Source organism: Oryx dammah, unplaced genomic scaffold (assembly GCF_014754425.2).
Source record: "Oryx dammah isolate SB20612 unplaced genomic scaffold, SCBI_Odam_1.1 HiC_scaffold_2, whole genome shotgun sequence".
Lineage (NCBI taxonomy): Eukaryota > Metazoa > Chordata > Mammalia > Artiodactyla > Bovidae > Oryx > Oryx dammah.
In genome coordinates, this window is record NW_024070186.1 from 164,766,256 (window position 1) to 164,785,582 (window position 19,327).

At 48.3% G+C, this 19,327-nt stretch overlaps 1 protein-coding gene across 1 annotated transcript in view; it reads left to right on the forward strand.

Moving 5' to 3' along the window:
- ABAT (4-aminobutyrate aminotransferase) overlaps positions 1-15,805 on the forward strand; it is an 85,726-nt gene extending 69,921 nt beyond the window's left edge. Inside the window, exons 11-16 of the mRNA XM_040230060.1 lie at positions 582-730; positions 3,290-3,427; positions 4,907-5,074; positions 6,552-6,698; positions 10,762-10,873; positions 12,678-15,805. Of these exons, the coding sequence (XP_040085994.1) occupies positions 582-730; positions 3,290-3,427; positions 4,907-5,074; positions 6,552-6,698; positions 10,762-10,873; positions 12,678-12,799 (836 nt within the window). The 3' untranslated portion in view covers positions 12,800-15,805. The remainder of the gene's footprint in view (positions 1-581; positions 731-3,289; positions 3,428-4,906; positions 5,075-6,551; positions 6,699-10,761; positions 10,874-12,677) is intronic.
- The last annotated feature ends 3,522 nt before the right edge of the window (positions 15,806-19,327 follow it).

Below are 19,327 nucleotides of genomic sequence, written 5' to 3' on the forward strand. Positions count from 1 at the left end.
CAATTTTACTCCAACTAAAAAGTAAATTTAAACATAAATAAAAAGCATTTGCTGTGGTCCTGCTTTACTGAAGGCATAGTAGTTCTGAAATGAAAAAAGTACAATCTTTGCCTTTAAAAAAAAAATCTAATAATTAGATAAAGACTTTGGGAATTAAGGGTGTATCTTGACCTGCCCTAAAGTTTTTATAACTACTGTGATTAAAACCAGGCATTCGTGAATGTTTAGAAAGACCATGTAATGGATTTGTTGTTGTTGTTGTTCACTCGCTAAGTGGTATCTGACTCTTTGCAACCCCATGGACTTTAGCACACCAGGCTTCACTACCTCCCAGAATTTGCTCAAATTCATGTCCATTGAGTTGGTCCTATAATGATGTAATGAGTCGGTGATATAATGATGTAATGGATAGAGGGGTTAATTCTGTTTATGAGAAGTCCAATCTTCATTTTCTGTGATCCAAAACATAAAATTTAATAAATTCACAAACTTTTGAGATTCTTAAAAAAAAAAAAAAAAACAAAAACGGTCCACCCTCCTTCCCCGAGCCAACCTCTGCTCTTCTGTTCTGCTGGGCTTAGGTTGCTTAGCAACCACGCACTCCAAAGCCATTCACAAGATCGACATCCCCTCCTTCGACTGGCCCATCGCACCGTTCCCACGGCTGAAATATCCTCTGGAAGAGTTTGTGAAAGAGAACCAACAAGAGGAGGCCCGCTGTCTAGAAGAGGTAACACCCGGACCCTCCCAGTCTTCTCCTCAACACCCCATCCTGACCCTTAGCACCCCAAGAATTAGCCCAGATAAGAGGAATACACACAGAGTGTCTGGGGATCCATGTGGCACTCCCTGGGTGGGACAGAGGGACAGGGAGCCACGTGTCCCAATGCTCCATGTTAGGAAAGGTAATGAGACACTGATTTTGCCACCCAGCCTCCATCACTCGGCTTCTGGGACCAACTTCTGTATCATTTAAGTTTCTTTGGGGACAAACTTCACTGACTCCAGAATAAGAGAAAATGAACTGATGGAAAGAATATGGGACAGCTCATAGGAAAACTGATTCTAAGGGATCCTCTAGTCCCCTGTGTGTCAGTCTTCGCCAGACTCCTGGGGCTTTAGGGGGAGCCCTGGCGGTTGCAGGGGTGGGGGAGGGGCTGAGGATGGGCAACCCTGGTCACCACGCCTTCACTTCAACCAACAGCCCCCCCCTTGATCTGTCCCAGATATTAGGGTTCCATGTAAGACATTGAAAGCATTCTGTTGTTTGAGGGGGCAGGTGGGGAGTGGCTATCACTCTTCAGATTTGGATTTGAGCTCAAATAAGGCTGGTTTGCCTCTTACCCACCTCTTTCTTTTGAATTAATAGGTTTCACCTACTAGGTGTGAAGCTGGGTGCTAGGGATTTCATTGTGGTCCTGGTTCAGTCACTAAGTCATATCCGACTCTTTTGCAACCCTATGGACTGTAGCCTGCCTGGCTCCTCTGTCCGTGAGATTTTTCAAGACAAAAATATTGGAGTGCGTTGTCATTTCCTGCTTCAGAGGGTCTTCCCAATCCAGGGATCGAACCCACATCTCCTGCATTGCAGGCAAATTCTTTACCACTGAGCCACCTGGCTATTTAGTGGTAAATAAAAGAAGCAAGATAATGGAGTCCAAGCAAAATAAGGCCAGCCACATGTCCCCACAGCCTTTCTACTCATATTTTTAAAAAAGTAAAAAGACCTGGGAGAATAATTTTAATAACATTTTATTGAACCCAGTGTATCTCAAAATATTACTATGTCAATATGTCATTAATATTTTTAAATTATTGATGAGATATTTTTATTTTTTTTTTTTGTTAAACCTTTGAACTGCTGGGTGTATTTTAGACGTAAAACACATTTCAGTTTGGACCAGCTGCATTCCAAGTGCTGGATAGACATGTGTCTCTTCTGCATCCTATCAGAAAGTGCAGACTAGTGAGAAACACAGCGCTAGACAAATAAATGGGAAAATAGCCATGCAATGACAAATTGGAAATGACACTCAAAGCAAAAAAAAGGCGTCTGACAGCTTCCTTGGGGCCATTGGCGAGGCAGAGACCAAAATTACATCATTCACACAGATGATTTTTCTTTAATTCTCCATAACAGAGAAAGATTGCACTTGTTACTCTATCTGGGTATGTGGTTTGAGTTTTTTTAATTAAGTATAATTATTTAATTAGTAATAAAGTATCACAATTACTAGTCCTTGATTATTTATAAGATGATGCCTGTTTTAGAACAAGACTCCAAGAAATATAACCACTTGGGGAAAATCAGATGCTTTTCTTACTACTCCATCACTGTTAACAGTTAAAAACTTTTTTTTCTTGTAATGACCTATAGGGAAGGAGAATCTGAAAAAGAATGTGTGTGTGTGTGTGTGTGTGTGTGTGTGTGTAACTTAGTTTGCTTTATACCAGCAACTAACACAACACTGTAAATTAACTATACTTCAATGTTTTTTTAATGATTTTAATGTAGAAGGGTGTCCATTTCTCCACATCCTCTCCAGCATTTATTATTTGTACACTTTTGATGGTGGCCATTCTGACTGGTGTGAGGTTGTAACTTACTGTACTTTTGATTTGCATTTCTCTAATAATTAGTGATGTTGAGCATCTTTTTATGTGCCTGTTGGCCATCTCTATGCCTTCTTTGGAGAAATGTCTATTTAGGCCTCCTGACCATTTTTTGATTGGGTCATTTGGTTTTTGTGTTACTGAGTTATATGAGCTGTTTGTATATTTTAGAAATTGAGCCCTTGTCTGTCCCATCATTTGCAAGCTTTTTCTCCCAGTTCATTGGTTGTCTTTTTGTTTTGCTTATGGTTTCTTTCACTATACAAAAGCTTATACATTTGATTAGGTCTCGTTTATTTATTTTTGCTTTTATTTCTATTGCCTGGGAGACCGACCTAAGGAAATGTTGCTAAAATTTTTGTCAGGGAATGTTTCGCCTATGTTCTGTCCTAGGAGTTTTGTGGTGTCGTGTCTATGTCTAAGTCTTTAAGCCATTTTGAGTTTACTTTGTGTATGGCATGAGGGTGTGTTCTGACTTCATTGACTGCCATGCAGCTGTCCAGGTTTCCCAGCACCACTTGCTAAAGAGAAACCGTCTTTTCTCCACTGTATATTCTAATGATAAGGCACCATGACATCGTCAGCATAACTTCCAGGGGTCCACAGCACCCCCCCATGCCCATCCTCCTTGGGAGCTGCCCAAGAGCCCCCACACCCGTCCCCCTTTGGAATCCAGGTGGAGGACCTGATCGTGAAATACCGGAAGAAGAAGAGGACGGTGGCCGGCATCATTGTGGAACCCATCCAGTCTGAGGGTGGAGACAACCACGCATCGGACGACTTCTTCCGGAAGCTGAGAGACATCTCCAGGAAGGTCAGTGCACGGGGCCGGTTAGTTGGTTTTCCAGAGCAAAGGGTGAGCCTGGACTCCTTGTAAACTTCCAGAAGTTCAGAGGCCACCTGTGGGCCTTGTGGGTAGAAAACGTGGGGCTGACGGCAGGACAGGGAATTCTTCCCTAAAATCTTCTTCCAAAGTCAGCCTCCAACTTGCCATCTTAGGTGGTGGTGGTGGTTTAGTCGCTAAGTCCAACTCTTTGCAACCCCATGGACGGTAGCCCTCCAGGCTCCTCTGTCCATGGGATTCTCCAAGCCAGAATACTGGAGTGGGTTGCCATTTCCTTATCCAGGGGATCTTCCCAACCCAGAGATCAAACCCAGGTCTCCTGCTTTGCAGGCAGTTTCCATCTTAGGGACATTCCCAAACAAGAGAATGTCCCAGGGAAAGCCTCAGCCCCCTCGTCCCTTTTCTTTCTAGGGATCCCACCTCATCTTTCAGCCCATTATGGTTCACTCTCCACAGAAACCAAATGAACAAACTTAAATATCATATCTATTTTGGTCTTCCCAGATGACCCTGTGGGCTTCCTTTGTGGCTCAGCTGGTAAAGAACCCGCCTGCAATGCGGGAGACCTGGGTTTGATCCCTGGGTTGGGAAGATCCTAAGCAACTTTCACTTTTAGATGATGCTAGTGGTAAAGAACCCACCTGCCAATGCAGGAGACATAAGAGATGTGGGTTTGATCCCTGGGTTGGGAAGATCCCCTGGAGAAGGGAATGACAACCCTCTTCAGTATTCTTGCCTGGAGAATCCCATGAACAGAGGATTCTGGTGGGCTACAGTCCACAGGGTTGCAAAGAGTCGGACACGACTGAAGCATTTAGCATGCCCGCATATCTATTTTAATGTGTCTTGCATGTATAGCTGGCCCATCCAAACAGTCAGTTTATGAATAAAGGTGATAAAAATTGACTTAAGCACAGATGCTAAGTAAATAATAGTCCAGGTGGACTTCCCTTGTGGTCTACTGGTTAGGACTCTGCGATTCCACTGAAGGGCCAAGGGTTCAGTCCCTGCTCTGGGAACTAAGATCCTGCCTATAGCATGGTGTGGCCAAAATTTAAAAAAGAAAAAAATTAAAACCAATAATAACAATAGTCTGGGTCCTGAGCAGAGCTGGCAAACACGGCACCTGAAGTTTGGGAAATGGGACTGCCTTAGGATTGGGACACACCTCCTTCTGAGCATGTTGGCCTGCTCAGGGACCAAAGCGAGTGGTTCAAGGAGCCTTTGATGTTCCGATTTTGTTCCAGTTGGGCAGTGGGAGGCCACACGCAGACACAGCCCTGCAGGAACAGCCCTCCTAAGCCTTCGTTTGGTTTTGCACAGCCTGAGAACACGGGCTGGGTGTGAGGTTCAGAAAGCAGTGGCTCTTGGGCTGGATTCGGGGATCCGAGGTCCGAGGTGGGCGAGGTGCGCGCGGTCTTCATCTCTCCCTCACCCCGCCTGCGCCAGCACGGCTGTGCCTTCTTGGTGGACGAGGTCCAGACTGGAGGAGGCTGCACCGGCAAGTTCTGGGCCCACGAGCACTGGGGCTTGGATGACCCGGCGGACGTGATGACCTTCAGCAAGAAGATGATGACCGGGGGCTTCTTCCACAAGGAGGAGTTGCGGCCCAACGCTGTGAGTGGGGATCCCGTCTGCCTGCCCCCCCACCTCTGCTTTCCAGGGCAGGGGGCGTTGCTTTCTCTTAACTGCTTCTTTCTCACCAACAAGGCACTCAGTAAATACCTAAATGTCTCACAGAAGTTTCTGAAGCCTTATTTCTTATCAACCTAATTTAAAGGCAATGGTTACAATCACCCCAACTCTCTCTGCAGGGTTGACTTTATAGCAGTCTATCTTCAGGCTTCTAATTTTTCTCTCTGTGCACAAGCAAAAATATTGTCAATAGCTGCCGCCGTGAACAGCGCCTTTGTCTCTGACCCAGTTCTAAGTACTCTGCTTGTACTTTTAATCCTTACAACCTCTAACCAAGTAAATGTTGTTTTTCCCTCCCCTTTTGCTAATGAGGAATCAGGCACAAAGATGTTAAGTAAGTTATTTAAGGTCACACAGCCGGTTAAGTGACAAAGTCAAGATATAAACCCAGAGCTCATGCTCTCAACCACTTTACTGGAATGCCATATGTACACACAGATTCTCTCTTTCTTTCTCTCTCTCTCACACACAGAGTCATCAAGGGCCCAGGGTCGCTACTTCCATCATTCCTTCATATAGCTCCTACCCTCAAGGTCACCTCATGATCCAAAACGGCTGCTTGGGCTCCAGCCCTCAAATTTCAGTTCGAGGCAGTAGGAAGGAAAAAGGAGGCAAGGACAGAGTGGCCCACTTCTCATCCTTAAGCAGCTTTCCCAGAAATCCCACAACGTTTCTGTCTCTCCCGCTTTTGCCTAAGATCTGCTCATGTGGCCACTCTTGATTGCAAGAGAGGCTGGGCAGTGTGTTTCAGCTGGGGTGCACTGATGCCAGAAAGAGGAGTAAAGTGAGTGGCCTTTAAGGGCCAGGCTGCCATCAGTCCACTCCTGACTCCACCAAAGTGCTGTATTTTCACAGACAAATCACTTCACCTCTCAGAACCCCAGCTCATCCCTTATAAAAATAAGAATTGTGGTAATGAGGAGCCAACTGTCTCGGTTTCCCCAGGACTGAGGGATTTTCCAGGGCCTGGATGAGTTGGTGTCCCTAATAGTAGTAACTGGAAGACCCACAGGGCTTCCCCAGTGGCTCAGCTGTAAAGAATCCACCTGCAATACAGGAGACGCGGGCTCAATCCCTGGATCAGGAAGATCCCCTGGAGGAGGGCATGGCTAACCCACTCCAGTATTCTAGCCTGGAGAATCCCCTGGACAGAGGTGTCTGAAAGGCTACAGTCTGTAGGGTCGCAAATAGTCGAACACAACTGAAGCAACTTTAGCACACACGCATAAGACCTACAAGGTTGCTGGGGTGTAGAGAATTTGGTGAGACCATGTGTTATCCTCCCAGCCCTTAGCAACTGCTTGCTGATTGGTCTCTCTCCTCTTAAATGCGGAGAAGTGTGTCTGAGGCTACGTCTGGAACCTTTCTGATACCCCGTGATATCTGATTCTGATTCCAGCCTTACCGGATCTTCAACACGTGGCTGGGAGACCCGTCCAAGAACCTGCTGCTGGCCGAGGTCATCAACGTCATCAAGCGAGAGGACCTGCTGAACAACGCAGCCCATGCTGGGAAGGTCCTGCTCACGGGACTGCTCGACCTCCAGGTACTCTGCCACCCCGGCCCCATCCCAACCCTCCAAGACACCCACTCATGGTTCCTCATGGCCCCTGGGGCAATAGCTGAGCCCTTCAGGGTGGCATCGCACCCACTGCCCCAGCGATTCTGAATGGGCTGTGCCGTTTCTGTAGGGAGCGCCTTCCTACTCCTCATTTCCAACCTTGTTCCTGGTTCCTGAGCTCCTAGTTTTCTGCTAACATCCTCCTCTGAGTTCAGACATCCCTCCTTTGAGAAACCTCCCCAGCACTCCTCTCCTTCCCACCCGTGTGCCGCCTGTTCCCTCCCCTGGACCATCTTCTACACCCTGATCACTCCGTAGCATTGCTCTCCAGGGGGACAGATTGCACGCTTTTGTCGTTGTTCAGTCGTGTCCGACTCTTTGTGGCTCCATGGACTGCAACACGCCAGGTTTCCCTGTCCTTCACCATCTCCTGGAGTTTGCTCAAATTCATGTCCTTTGAGTCGGTGATGCCATCCAACCATCCCATCCTCTGTCGTCCCCTTCTCCTCCTGCCTTCAATCTTTCCCAGCATCAGGGTCTTTTCCAATGAGTCAGTTCTTCGCATCAGGTGGCCAAATATTGGAGTTTCAGCTTTAGCATCAGTCCTTCCAATGAATATTCAGGATTGATTTTCTTTAGGACTGACTGGTTTGATCTCCTTGCAGTCCAAGGGACTCTCAAGAGTCTTCTCCAGCACCACAATTCAAAAACATCAGTTTTGCTTACAGTCAAGATTGCAAGCTATACACATAATTTCAAAGGTCCTAGTAGCCATACTAAAAGTTAAAAAGAAGCAGGTGAAGTTAATTTCAATAATATATTTTACTTCACCCATCATATCCAAAATATTATTATTTCAACATGCCATCAATATAGAAAATAACGTGATATTTCACATTCTTCTTCTTATAAGTCTTTGAAACCCAGTATATATTTTACACTTAGTTGTTGTTCAGTCACGAAGTCGTGTCCTACTTTTGCAACCCCATGGACTGCAGCACAGCAGGCTTCCCTGTCCTTCACTATCTCCCAGAGTTTGCTCAAACTCAAGTCCATTGAATCAGTGATGCCATCCAACCATCTCATTCTCTGTTGCCCCCTTCTTCTCCTGCCCTCAGTCACTTAGGGAATACCTCAATTTGAACTCACATTTCAACAGCCACATGTGGCCACCTCATTGGACATTAGAGCTCCCTATTATAATTATTCTATTATAATTATTTGCCTTTGTTGTGTCTATTCCCTGCACAACACACTCTCCTAGATTTAAGGGGTGGGGGATGTTGCTGGGAGGAACCACAGTGTCTCCAGGACTGGCCAGTCCAGCCCGGGAGTTAGGAGGAGAGCTGACCCTCCCCAGATGGCTGGACAGAAAGAGCCCTTCCTTTCTCCGGGAGCTTGAAGCAGCCAGTCCCTGGTGAGCTCAGCAGAACCGCTGATGATGCTGCTGATGCTGACAGTGCTGTTGACGTTGAAGGGAGGAGGGACGGTAGTGAGAACAGCGTCCACTGATTGAGAGGCTGCTCCTGCCGAGTCCTCTAACAAGGGGCCTCGTGCATTCCTGTTTAAGTCCAACAGTCATGCTAATGATGGAGACACCACTATTATCCCCATTTTACAGATGAGGAAACAGAGGAGTAGAGAGTTATTAACTTGTCCAAAGTTACACAGCTTCTACTGTGCTTCTTTTTCTTTCTTTCTTTTTAAAATGTACTTATTTCTTTGTCTGCACCGGCTCTAAATTGCAGCACACAGGATCTTTAGTTGCAGCAGGTGGGATCTAGTTCCTCCACCAGGGGTGGAACCCAGGCCCCCAGCATTGGAAGTATGGAGTCTTGGCCTCTGGACCACCAAGGAGGACTTCCCCTGGGATTTGAACCTGATTCTGGTGGCCTTCAAAGTCCCTGTTCTTTGCCAGTGTTCACCCCTCTGACATGATCAAAGACATCATCCTTTTTAAAATTATTTTTCCATCAATTGAAAATTTGCTCTGTGCCAAGCATTGTGTTAAGTGCATTATCTCATTTAATCCTCAGAATAGGATTACTGCATTTCAAGGGAAAATAAATGCAGGATCCCCCAGTTACATTTAAATTTCATAAGTCCAAAGCCCAGGGGAGAAAGGAGGGTACTAGACTTGGTTCCCATCACAGGGAAGAGGCAGGAGCTTCAGGGACCAACTTCCTCCTCCCCAGATAGGGATGTGAGAGTTAGCAAATTACAAGACTCTCAGTTAAATTTAAAAGATGAGAATTAATTTTTTTTTTAGCACAAATATATCCCATGCAACATTTGGGATATATTTACACTGAAAAATTAGAAGTTGCTTGTCTGGAGCTTCCTTGGTGGGTCAGTGGTAAAGAATCCGCCAGCCAATTCAGGAGACTCGGGTCCCATCCCTGATCTGACAAGATCCCACATGTCAGAGCAACTAAGTCCATACGCCACAGCTATTGAGCCTGTGCTCTAGAGTCCTGGAGCCGCAACTGCTGAAGCCTCCCTGCTTATAGCCCATGTTCTGCAACAAGAGTTAGTTCAGTTGCTCAGTTGTGTCCAACTCTTTGTGACCCCATGAACTACAGCACACCAGACTTCCCTGCCTATCACCAACTTCCAGAGTGTGCTCAAACTCATGTCCATCGAGTCAGTGATGCCATCCAACCATCTCATCCTCTGTCGTCCCCTTTCATCCTGCCTTCAATCTTTCCCAGCATCGGGGTCTTTTCCAATGAGTCAGTTCTTTGCATCAGGTGGCCAAAGTATTGGGGTTTCAGCTTCAGCATCAGTCTTTCCAATGAAGGAAACGGCAACCCACTCTAGTACCCTTGCCTGGAAAATCCCATGGACAGAGGAGCCTGGTAGGCTACAGTCCATGGGGTCGCAAAGAGTCAGACACAGCTGAGCGACTTCACTTTCCTTTTTCCTTTCCTGGTACGTGCTCCAGAGATATCTGTTCTTTACAATCTCAGATTGGGGATAAAGATATACAATGCACAGTCCTCAATGTCAAACCTTCAGGCCTTCCATGACTCTGTTTAGCGCTTCAGCTAGTGAGGCCCTTTCTCAGCAACTCCCTCAAGGCTCTGGGAACAGTCACTAATGGTTTTCCATCAGTCACATCAGTACTTCAACATCTTGTTTTCAAGATGTTATTCCACGATGTACTTTTTACTGCTCCCAGCCCTTCGCCTGGGGGTGATGAGAAAGTCATTCTTATTTTTCAAAGAAGCTCTGTTAATTATAGTACAGGCCTGTGCAAAGCATATTCCTTACAGTACTCCTCATTATCTGGACGGGAATGGGGAGCTTTAAACCCAGGTCTGCCTGATTGCAGACGCTGAAGGGGTTAAGTGTGGCTGCTGAGACAGCTGAGCCCCTCCAACTGTGCTGCAGGTAGCTCGAAGGGGGATTTCTTTTTCTTTTCTTGGACTGAATTTGCATTTAGACTGAGGCTGGGCTGGAGCAGGTGCTAGAAAAAGCCTCTGGGAAGGATGGAAGCAGGACCTTCCCTCCTGCTGCCCGTTCCCTCCCCCGTTGCCAGGGTGGCAGGGGAAATGTCGGACACTTCTGTGTCCCCTGGGGGGACAGCTGGGCCCCAGTTGCAGTTGTCGGTGCCGGAGTGTGGACATGCCAGGGCCAGCCGGGCTCTGCAAGGATCCTGTTGTTCTGAGGCTGTCCCTACCCTGAGCCGAGTGGCCACGAGGTCCATGTGAACTGATGGCTGCCTTGGCTCTTTTCTCTTTTACTGCACTGGGTCTTTGTTGCTGTGTGGGCTTTCCCTAGTTGCAGTGAGCAGGGGCTAACCTCTAGTTGCGGCATTCAGGCTTCTTGTTGCGGTGGCTTCTCTTGCTGCGGAGCACCGGCTCTAGGATGCGGGCCTCAGTCATTGTGGTGCACGGGGCCTAGCTGCCCCGCAGGACATGGGATCTTCCCGGACCAGGGATGGAGCCCACGTCCCCTGCATTGGCAGGCGGATTCTTAACCCCTGGACCACCGGAGAAGTCTTGACTTTCTTTGCACTAATGCCAGCCTTGTCTCCCGACTGCAGGCCCGGTTCCCCCAGCTCATCAGCAGAGTCAGAGGGCGAGGCACCTTCTGCTCCTTTGACACTCCAGATGAATCCATGCGGAACAAACTCATTTCAATAGCCAGAAACAAAGGTAAGACACCCGGGCCGGGGCGGGGAGTGACCACAGTTCCTGGTGGGGGGCCCAGTTGGGGCACAGGTGAACCTTCAAGGGACTAAAAATAGTCTGAATCTCCTTTCTTAAGAGAAAGTTACCAGGGAGCTTTCTTTATATGTTGATTCATGCGGCAATATTCCCCGAATAGGTGAGTGGTGCCCATGCTGGAGAGGATCAGGAAAACTTCCTTCAAGGAACTTTCAGTCTAGCAGGAAGGGGTGACATGAAGGAGAATATTTCAGAAACAATCTATTACAGTTTTAAGTCCTAGGATGGAAGAAAAGAGCTAGAGAGAAAATAGCTGGGGAAAATGTCCAGGAAATCAGGGAAGGCTTCCTGGAGGAAGCAGCATTTTGCTGGGTGAATAGCAGTTGGCCAGGTGAAGAAGGTGAGAAGGAGCATTTTGGGCAGAGGGAGGGAGGTGTTCCTTTAGCTGGGTGAGACGGGGCTTAGAGTGTGACAAGGGACAGAGGCAGTCAGGTTCAGGTGGATGATGTTCAAGATTCCAGACTTTCTCCTGAGAGCTATGGGAGCCCTAGAAGTTTTAAGTGGGGGAGATCAGAGTGCCTGCTGGGTGTCTAAGCCGGTGTCTTTCACGTGGACCATCTTAGAGGATCCCAGCCGCAACCCTGAAGGGCAGGGTAATTCATCTCTTCTTGAGAATGGAAAAAAAAAAAAAAAGTCTCAGAGACGCTGTACACCCCAGGCAAGGACCCCAATCTAGTCAAAGGTGAAGTTGCCCTTTAAAATAAGCACATTCTGGGGACTCCCTGATGGTCCAGTGGTTAAGACTCTGCGCTTCCCCTGCAGGGGGCGCAGGTTCTGTCCCTGGTCCAGGACACTAAGATTCCCCCAGGCCATAAATAAATAGATTTTTAAAATAAAATAAGCAGATTCCAGGAATTCACTGGTGGTCCAGTGGTTAAGACTCTGCGCTTCCACTGGATGGGGCATGAGTTCAAACCCTGGTCTGGGAAACTAAGATTCCCACAGGCCATAAGTAGATTTTAAAAATAAGTTCCAGGAACTCCCTAGCGTCCAGTGGTTAAGACTCGGCACTTTCACTGCTGGGACCACAGGTTCCCTCCCTGGTTGGGGAACTAAGATCCTGTATGCTAAAAAATAATAATAATAAGCAGATTCTGTCTCTTGGACATGCTGCTGACCTGCCCACACTTTTGTAATTTACTTCTTTTTTTCGTAATTGTATTTATGCAGTTACTTTTGGCTGCACTAAGGCTTTCTCTAGTTGCAGGGAGCAGGGGCGTGGCTTGCGGGCTTCTCATTGTGGCGGCTTCTCTCGTGGCAGAGCACGGGCTCTATAGCACGCGTGGCACACGGGCTTAGTTGCTCCTTGGCATGTGGGATCTTCCTGGACCAGGGATCAAACCCGTGTCCCCTGCACTGGCAGGCCGATTCTTAACCACTGGACCACCAGGGAACTGCTGTAATTTAGTTCTTTACTTGTTTTCTCTCCCTGCCGCACCATGAGTTCCTGGAAGGTAGGGACTTGGACTCAGGGTTTCTCCTGAATCAGCAGGGCTAGTTTGGGGCAACAGAGCTGGCATTTGCAGTTGGAAGGGAGGGAGGGAAGAGAGAAGGGTGGGTGAGCTGGGTGATGGGAGAGAACGATAAGGAAGGCTGGATGGGTGGCTAGGGGAAGAATGAAACAGTCCAGATGGATGGTAGCACCCCTGTGTGACCAGCCCCCTGGTGGACCCCCAGCAGGTGACTCTGAGCCCGAGCCCCTAACCCACCCACCCCTTGCCTCTCCTTCCAGGCCTGATGCTGGGGGGCTGCGGCGACAAGTCCATCCGCTTCCGTCCCACTCTGGTCTTCCGAGATCACCACGCGCACCTGTTCCTCAACATCTTTAGTGACATCCTAGCTGATTTCAAGTAAAGAAGCCCTCTCCTCCACGCTCTGAGGACGGCCCGACCTCAACCGTTGTCCAATTGATTAGTTCGCCTAATTCATGTTTTCACTCAAAGTTTCAGAGGTGAAGGCATAAACTGGAGGGTTACTCGTGAAGAGGAGGGGATGTCTGTGGTGGCTTGGGGGCCGGGAGGGGCTGGTTGGGGTCTCCGTAGCCGGTGGCGCACATTGGTTTTCAGCTCAGAGATTCTGCTTGAGACCTGGACTGTCTTAGGATGGTCCCCGGGGGTCCTGGCCACGTAACTGCCCTCCGGGGACGCCCCAGTACCTTTGGAAGCCAGTCAAGGGGATGACACCTGCTACTGGGCTGGCGGCTGGGACTCCTGGGTTCCGTTCCACTCAAGGGACACATTCAGAGAGGGGAGGATGCTGGTTCTCTCTCCCCTGTCCTATGCAAACAGCCTCGCGTCCCCTCATCCCCCCTGAGCATGTCCCCTGGGCAGTGCAGTGATGGGCAGGGCACAGCGCGGGAAGGCAGGATGGCAGGGACACGGGACTGAGCTTCAGGCTGTGGGAAGGGGGTCTTGTAGCCACTTCCCCAATGCATCTGGGGATTCCTCTCCAAACTGTGAATTCTCTCCTTGAGGGGGAGAATCTCTGGGCGGCATCACCAACAGGTCTTAGTCCCCCTCTCATTCCCCAAGTCCCCTCCCTCCTGTTAGGCGTCAGCCCAGACCTCCCTCCTGGGAAGGAAAGCTGTAGCCCATCACCCTGAGACACACTCCCGGGAGTGTCAGCCCAAGCCGGGGACAGCAGAGACACCCCCTCCTTCCTGTCCCCCCAGCTTCTAGGGTCTGACTTTGGACCCCTGGTCTGGGGGGAGCCCTTTCTCTAGCTTCTGCTCACCCACCTCTGCTCCACATGAGCAGCACCCCAGGAACAGCTTTTCCGCTCCATCAGAGGGAATTGGTCACAGGACCAGGTTTCTTCTTGAGGGAGCCGTCACTCATTAAACGCAGAGCTCCAGGCAGGAAAATGCAGCCTGTCAGGGCGCGGCGATTCCCTTGTCGTTATTGCTCTGAGTCAGAGATTTTCCTGCCATGCTTGAGTGTGAGAGGACCAGGCAGTAGATGCTTAAGAGGATTCACTAGAGGATGGCTGAGGTTCAGGGGGTCTCTCCTGGAGGTGAGACAATTTTGCAACTGATTGATTTGACTTCAGATGCTTCTAAAACAGAGCGGCAGGTCATCCTAGAGCAATGAGGTGTGGTTTAGTGGGTAGATGAAGGAAGTCTGTCCAAAAGGAAGCCACTGGGGTCTCCCCATGCCTTGGTTGACTGTTTTGGGGAGCCGGACAGATCAAGAATCTCAATTCAGCACTTTTCTCTTTTAATAACTAATCATCCAAAGATCTCAAAGTGCTTTGGTTTTTTCTTCCCGCTTCCACTGTTCAGCAGATTTGGTCATCAACCTATCTTTGCCGAGAGTCAAAGGCAAACTCACCTGTTTAACAAGAACACGGACAGATCCGTGAATCCTGGTTCACCCCACATCCTGCACTCAGTGCCAGTCTGTTGCTTTTAAGGAGCTCTGCTGTGTCCGAGGGCATGTGCACTGCCAGCTAAATGGAGTTCCCTCTCTCTACAACTTTCACTCACTTGTAGATTCATTTATTTATCCAGTCATTCATTCATGAAACTTGCATTAAATACCTGCTCTGTCCCAGGCCCAGTGCTAAGCACTAGAAATCCAAAGGCGAAATGAAACCTAGTCCCTGTTCTCAAGGGACTCACCCTCCCATTGGGAACAACAGACTCTTAAACCAACAATCAATGCAGAATGGCAAGTGCCATAACAGCAGTATGTGTGGGAACATCAGGAAATCAGAGGGAGTGACCTGATCCATCTAAGGGTCAGAGGAGGGTCCAAGGAGAAAGTGACATTTAAGCAGGCTTTTGCAGGATGCGTAAGAGTTCACCTAGCAGACAAAGCAAGGAAGTGTTGCAGAAAGGGAACAGCATATGCAGAGACACACCCGTTCACAGCCTCACACCTTTCACAGGGGATCCAGATTCCACAGGCAATATCCCAAGATTCAAGGCCTTATTTAACAAACAAGCAAAATGCAAACCAAACCATACTTCACATATGCTTTCTCTGGAGAACCTTAGCATTGGATCCAAACATACAGTGAGGTTCCTGGAGTCCAAAAGGTTTTTAAGCCAGTGCACAACCAGAAACATGGCACTCTTTGGTGGAGAGAGTGGCTCCAATATTTTGTTCTCTCCCCATAGGGCATGGACAGATAAATGAAATTTTTTTTTTTTAAATCTGGAGAGTCAGGACCAGACTTATTCACTCCTTACCAAGGGAAGTTACTTCTTAGAAAACTTTTTAAGCTATTTATCTCATTGACTCAGGGCTGAGTGAGTTCCTGAGACATCCTCTTTTGGGGGTGGGGGGTCTAGCTGGAAGAATTTCAAGGTAAAGATTCTCAGCAGTGTTCAAGAAACTGTCAGAGGTTAGTGGAACACAGGGAGAGCAGAAGACAGGTGCAGAAGAGTTTTTGTGACCTATGGTCTGGAAATGAATCCATCCCACATTAGTGCCATGGAGTTTAGTACATGTCGCTAGGAAATCTCATCCCTTTTACAGAAAAACAAGGTCCAGTAATAGCAAATCTTAGCACATCCTCACTTTTACTATAAATGGGTGGTTTTTTTTTTAAATAATTTTTACTGACACTCAGTAACCATGCAAAGTTGTGCACAACATTCATCTGTCTATATATCTATACGTGTCTATATCTATATATATATCAACTCACGGTAGAAAACCATAGCTAGGGAACCTCGCCGACTTACCCGCATACAAAGTGATCTTGTTTACAGTATTCTGTTGACAGTGCCAATAAATGATAAAGAAATTAACACGTCACAATGTATCGGATGACCCTACGCCCAATTCCATGAATTCAATCTTTCCTGTGTTCATCAGTATTCTTAAATTAAAAACAAAATGTTTATAATGGAAACATCTGCGTATAAGTGGTCTTTTTGGTTAGAAATGGTTTTGGTAAGGACTCGTTTGGCAGGTTCTTATTAAGCACGTATAAGTGCTTAATTGTAACTCTTCAGGATGTCTTGGGGGAATTCTGTGCCTGCGTTAAGTCTGCCTCGGGAAGCCTGCTGAGGCCATTCAGTTCATCAGAGTTCATCCAAGGTATACCACGTGTCAGGGGTGGACAAGGTGTGGCCCTCGGCTCACCTGCCATGGGCCCGCGTAAGGACCGGGATACAGGAGGACGCTGTTTGTGAAAAAAGGACAGGCCCAAGGCAGGGTGGAAGTCAGGCCCCTGAATTTCAACTTCACGGTTGAGTGAGAACTGCTCCAGTGACTCAGAGGAGGGGTAGAAGGCATTCCAGACCAAGAGAATAGCTAGCAGAAGGCTCGGTGAGGCAGGCAGGTCTGTGGTGTTCAGCATGAGTATATCACAAAGACGAGGAGATGGGAAGAGCCTGGAGACCAGGCCAAAGAAAAAGCCAGGGCACGGATCCAGAGGGCCTTCTGAGCCAAGCTGGGCCTGCCACACAGTGATGGAGGCACCGAAGGTCTGGGCTAAGGGGGTAATCCATGTGCATTCTCAAAAGAATGTCCTGAGTGCCCACTGTGTACAATAGAGTGCCTGGACCACCAGGTGGGAATCTGTGGCCTCGAGATGACCAGGTGGCCTGACCAGGACAACAGTAATGGACCGGATGGGGACAGGATGAACACAGAACCCACGGAGCCCAGGACACTTGACAGTCCACACTAGGTACCTTGTGTTGCCTCATTTTTTTATATTTTTTAATTTATTTGGCTGCATCAGGTCTCCGTTGCAGCACATGAGATCTTTTTTTTTTTTTTCAGTTGTGCCATGTGGGATCCGGTTCCCTGACCAGGGATCGAACCCAGGCCCCCTGCCTTGGCAGTGTGGAGTCTTAGCCACTGGGAAATCCCAACACTGGACGCACTTGTAGTCGCCCTAAAGAGCTTTGTAAAACTCTTGTGTCCCACCCCAAACCAATTCAGCTGCATTTTTTCTGCCACCGCTTGAGGTGGTTAAATTGAGGACCAGCTGGAATCAGCCCGCAGGCAGGTGCAGCATGGGAAAGCAGGGAAGAGAGGCCGAGTCAGCACCTGTGGGGGCGGGGGAAACAGTCTGCCTCTTCGGTCCTCCTGGTGTCCTGACCTGGAAGCAGGCAGGGGTCACGCGCTCCTGACTCGCTTCTGCGCCCAGCTGTCTCCGTACCCCTGCACAGCCCTTATTTTTCTCACGTGGAAAATGTATGGTTTGGATCACAAGATTTCCAACGTTCCTTCTGGCTGGGAGACCCAACACATCTATGAAGTAATTGCATTTGGAAAGTAGTATCTACCATTAAATGTGGTTTTAAGAATAATCACAGGTAATGATATTTATAATTTGTTTGAGCATCTGCTACATGTAAGCATATTCTGGTGAAAGTGTGAGTCGCTCAGTCATTTCTGACTCTTTGCGACCCCATGGACTATAGACAGCCAGGCTCCTCTGTCTATGGGATTCTCCAGGCAAGAATACTGGAGTGGGTTGCCATTCCCTTCTCCAGGGGATCTTCCCTACCCAGGAATGGAACCCAGGTCTTCTGCATGGCAGGCAGATTCTGAGGTACCATCTGAACTACCAGGGGAGCCCATATTCTGCTGGGGCTTTGTAATTGTCACAACACACCTATGCATGTGGGGGCTGTTTGTAAAATGAGAAGCCTGATGCTCAGAGAGGCTGGAGACCCTGCCCAGCATCATAGAGCCTGGAGGCAGGGCTTTGAGACACGGTGGGCTGTGTGTGCGCATACTGCGTCAGCATGTGGTTGCTTGAGGAGCGACCACTCAGAACACTTCTCTGTGCCATTCTGGCCACTGGCCGAAGAAAGCAGACTTGAACGGGCCAGCATTAGTGTAAGCTCCTGAATGTATGTTCTGTTTCCATTTTTCTGTCCTTCTTCCCGTATGGCCCCAGGAGCAGGCAGGACAAGGCAGGAGAATGATCAGCTGCTTCCTAGCTGGGCGACCTTGAGCAAGTCCCTTCACTTCTCTGAGCATCACCCGCAGAGTGAGACTGATCATGGTAATGCTGCTGACACTTATCGAGGGCTTTCCTGGACCAAGCGCCATTTTAAGTGCTTTTCATGTAGGAAGTCAGTCCCTTCAACCACCTTCGGTAGGTGCTTTTAGTGTCATCAATTCACAAAGAAAGAAATCAAGGCACAGAGAGCAATTATATGACTGGCCCAAACTCACAGCCCGGGAGTGACAGGGCTGGGGTTCCAACCAGCTAGAAGTCTTGCTTCCACACCTGGTGCTTTCCATACTCATGCAACTTCTGGCTCTCCAACTCCAGCTGTTGCTGGGGGGGATTCAAGAAAAGTACATAATCGTCGCCTGACACGTACAGGTGCTGAATACATGCTGGTTCCTTCGGCCACTTGATCTTCAAGCATGGAGTTCACACATAGCTCTAAATATAAAATCTACTTCCCAACAAGGACACAAGTCCCACCAGATCCCAGGGTAGATTACAACAGTTAACCGGTAAAATGGATGCTTTGTCTCTAGGGTTGGTACAGACACGGCCAGATGGTATTGGCCCTGCCTGCTTAACCCTCATCAGGCAAGAATTTACAGTTGAATGAATGCTGCACGATCAAAACAAGGCCATTAAAGTTGGGATTCTGCCCAGGTTTCAAAAGGACCCTGTGGCTTTCCATTTAGGACTCATGAGTCCTGAATTCTTAAAGCAGCCTAGGGCAAGCTCCTAGTTATTTGGGTAACTTGCCCCAGGCTGGCCCCCTGCAAGCAGCTAAGCCTATCAGATCTGTTTTGGGGATTGCATTAAATGTGCCTGTTTATGATGGGATGGGGGTAGACTACCTGGGCCTATAACAAGGTAAGGCTCAGTTTTGATAACCAAGAGAGGAAGGACAGGGCTTCCCAGGTGGAGCTACTGGTAAAGAACCCACCTGCCAATGCAAGAAATGTAAGAGACTTGGGTTTGATCCCTGGGTGGGGAAGATCCCCTGGAGGAGGGCGTAGCAGCACACTCGTGTTCTTGCCTGGAGAATCTTCACGGACAGAGGAGCCTGGTGGGCTACGGCCCATAGGGTCACCAAGAGTTGGACACAACTGAAGCAACTTAGCACGCATGCATCCACAGTAAGGACAGTAGTCCCCAGCTCTGCACACTGTGAATGCCTCTGGCTGCAGGTGACCTCACCACAGGCTGGAGGACCCCGTCTTAGCTCAGGCTGCTCAAACAGGATACCATAGGCAGGGACTTCCCTGGTGGTCCAGTGGTTAAAACTCGGGCTTCTAATGCAAGGGACATGGGTTCCATCCCTGGTTGGGGAACTAAGATCCTAAGATCTCACATGCCACACAGCAGAGCCAACACATATAAAGTAACAATAAGAATAATAAAATAACTTTAAAAAGTAAATATTAACAAAAACAAATTAAAAAAAAAAAGAATACCATA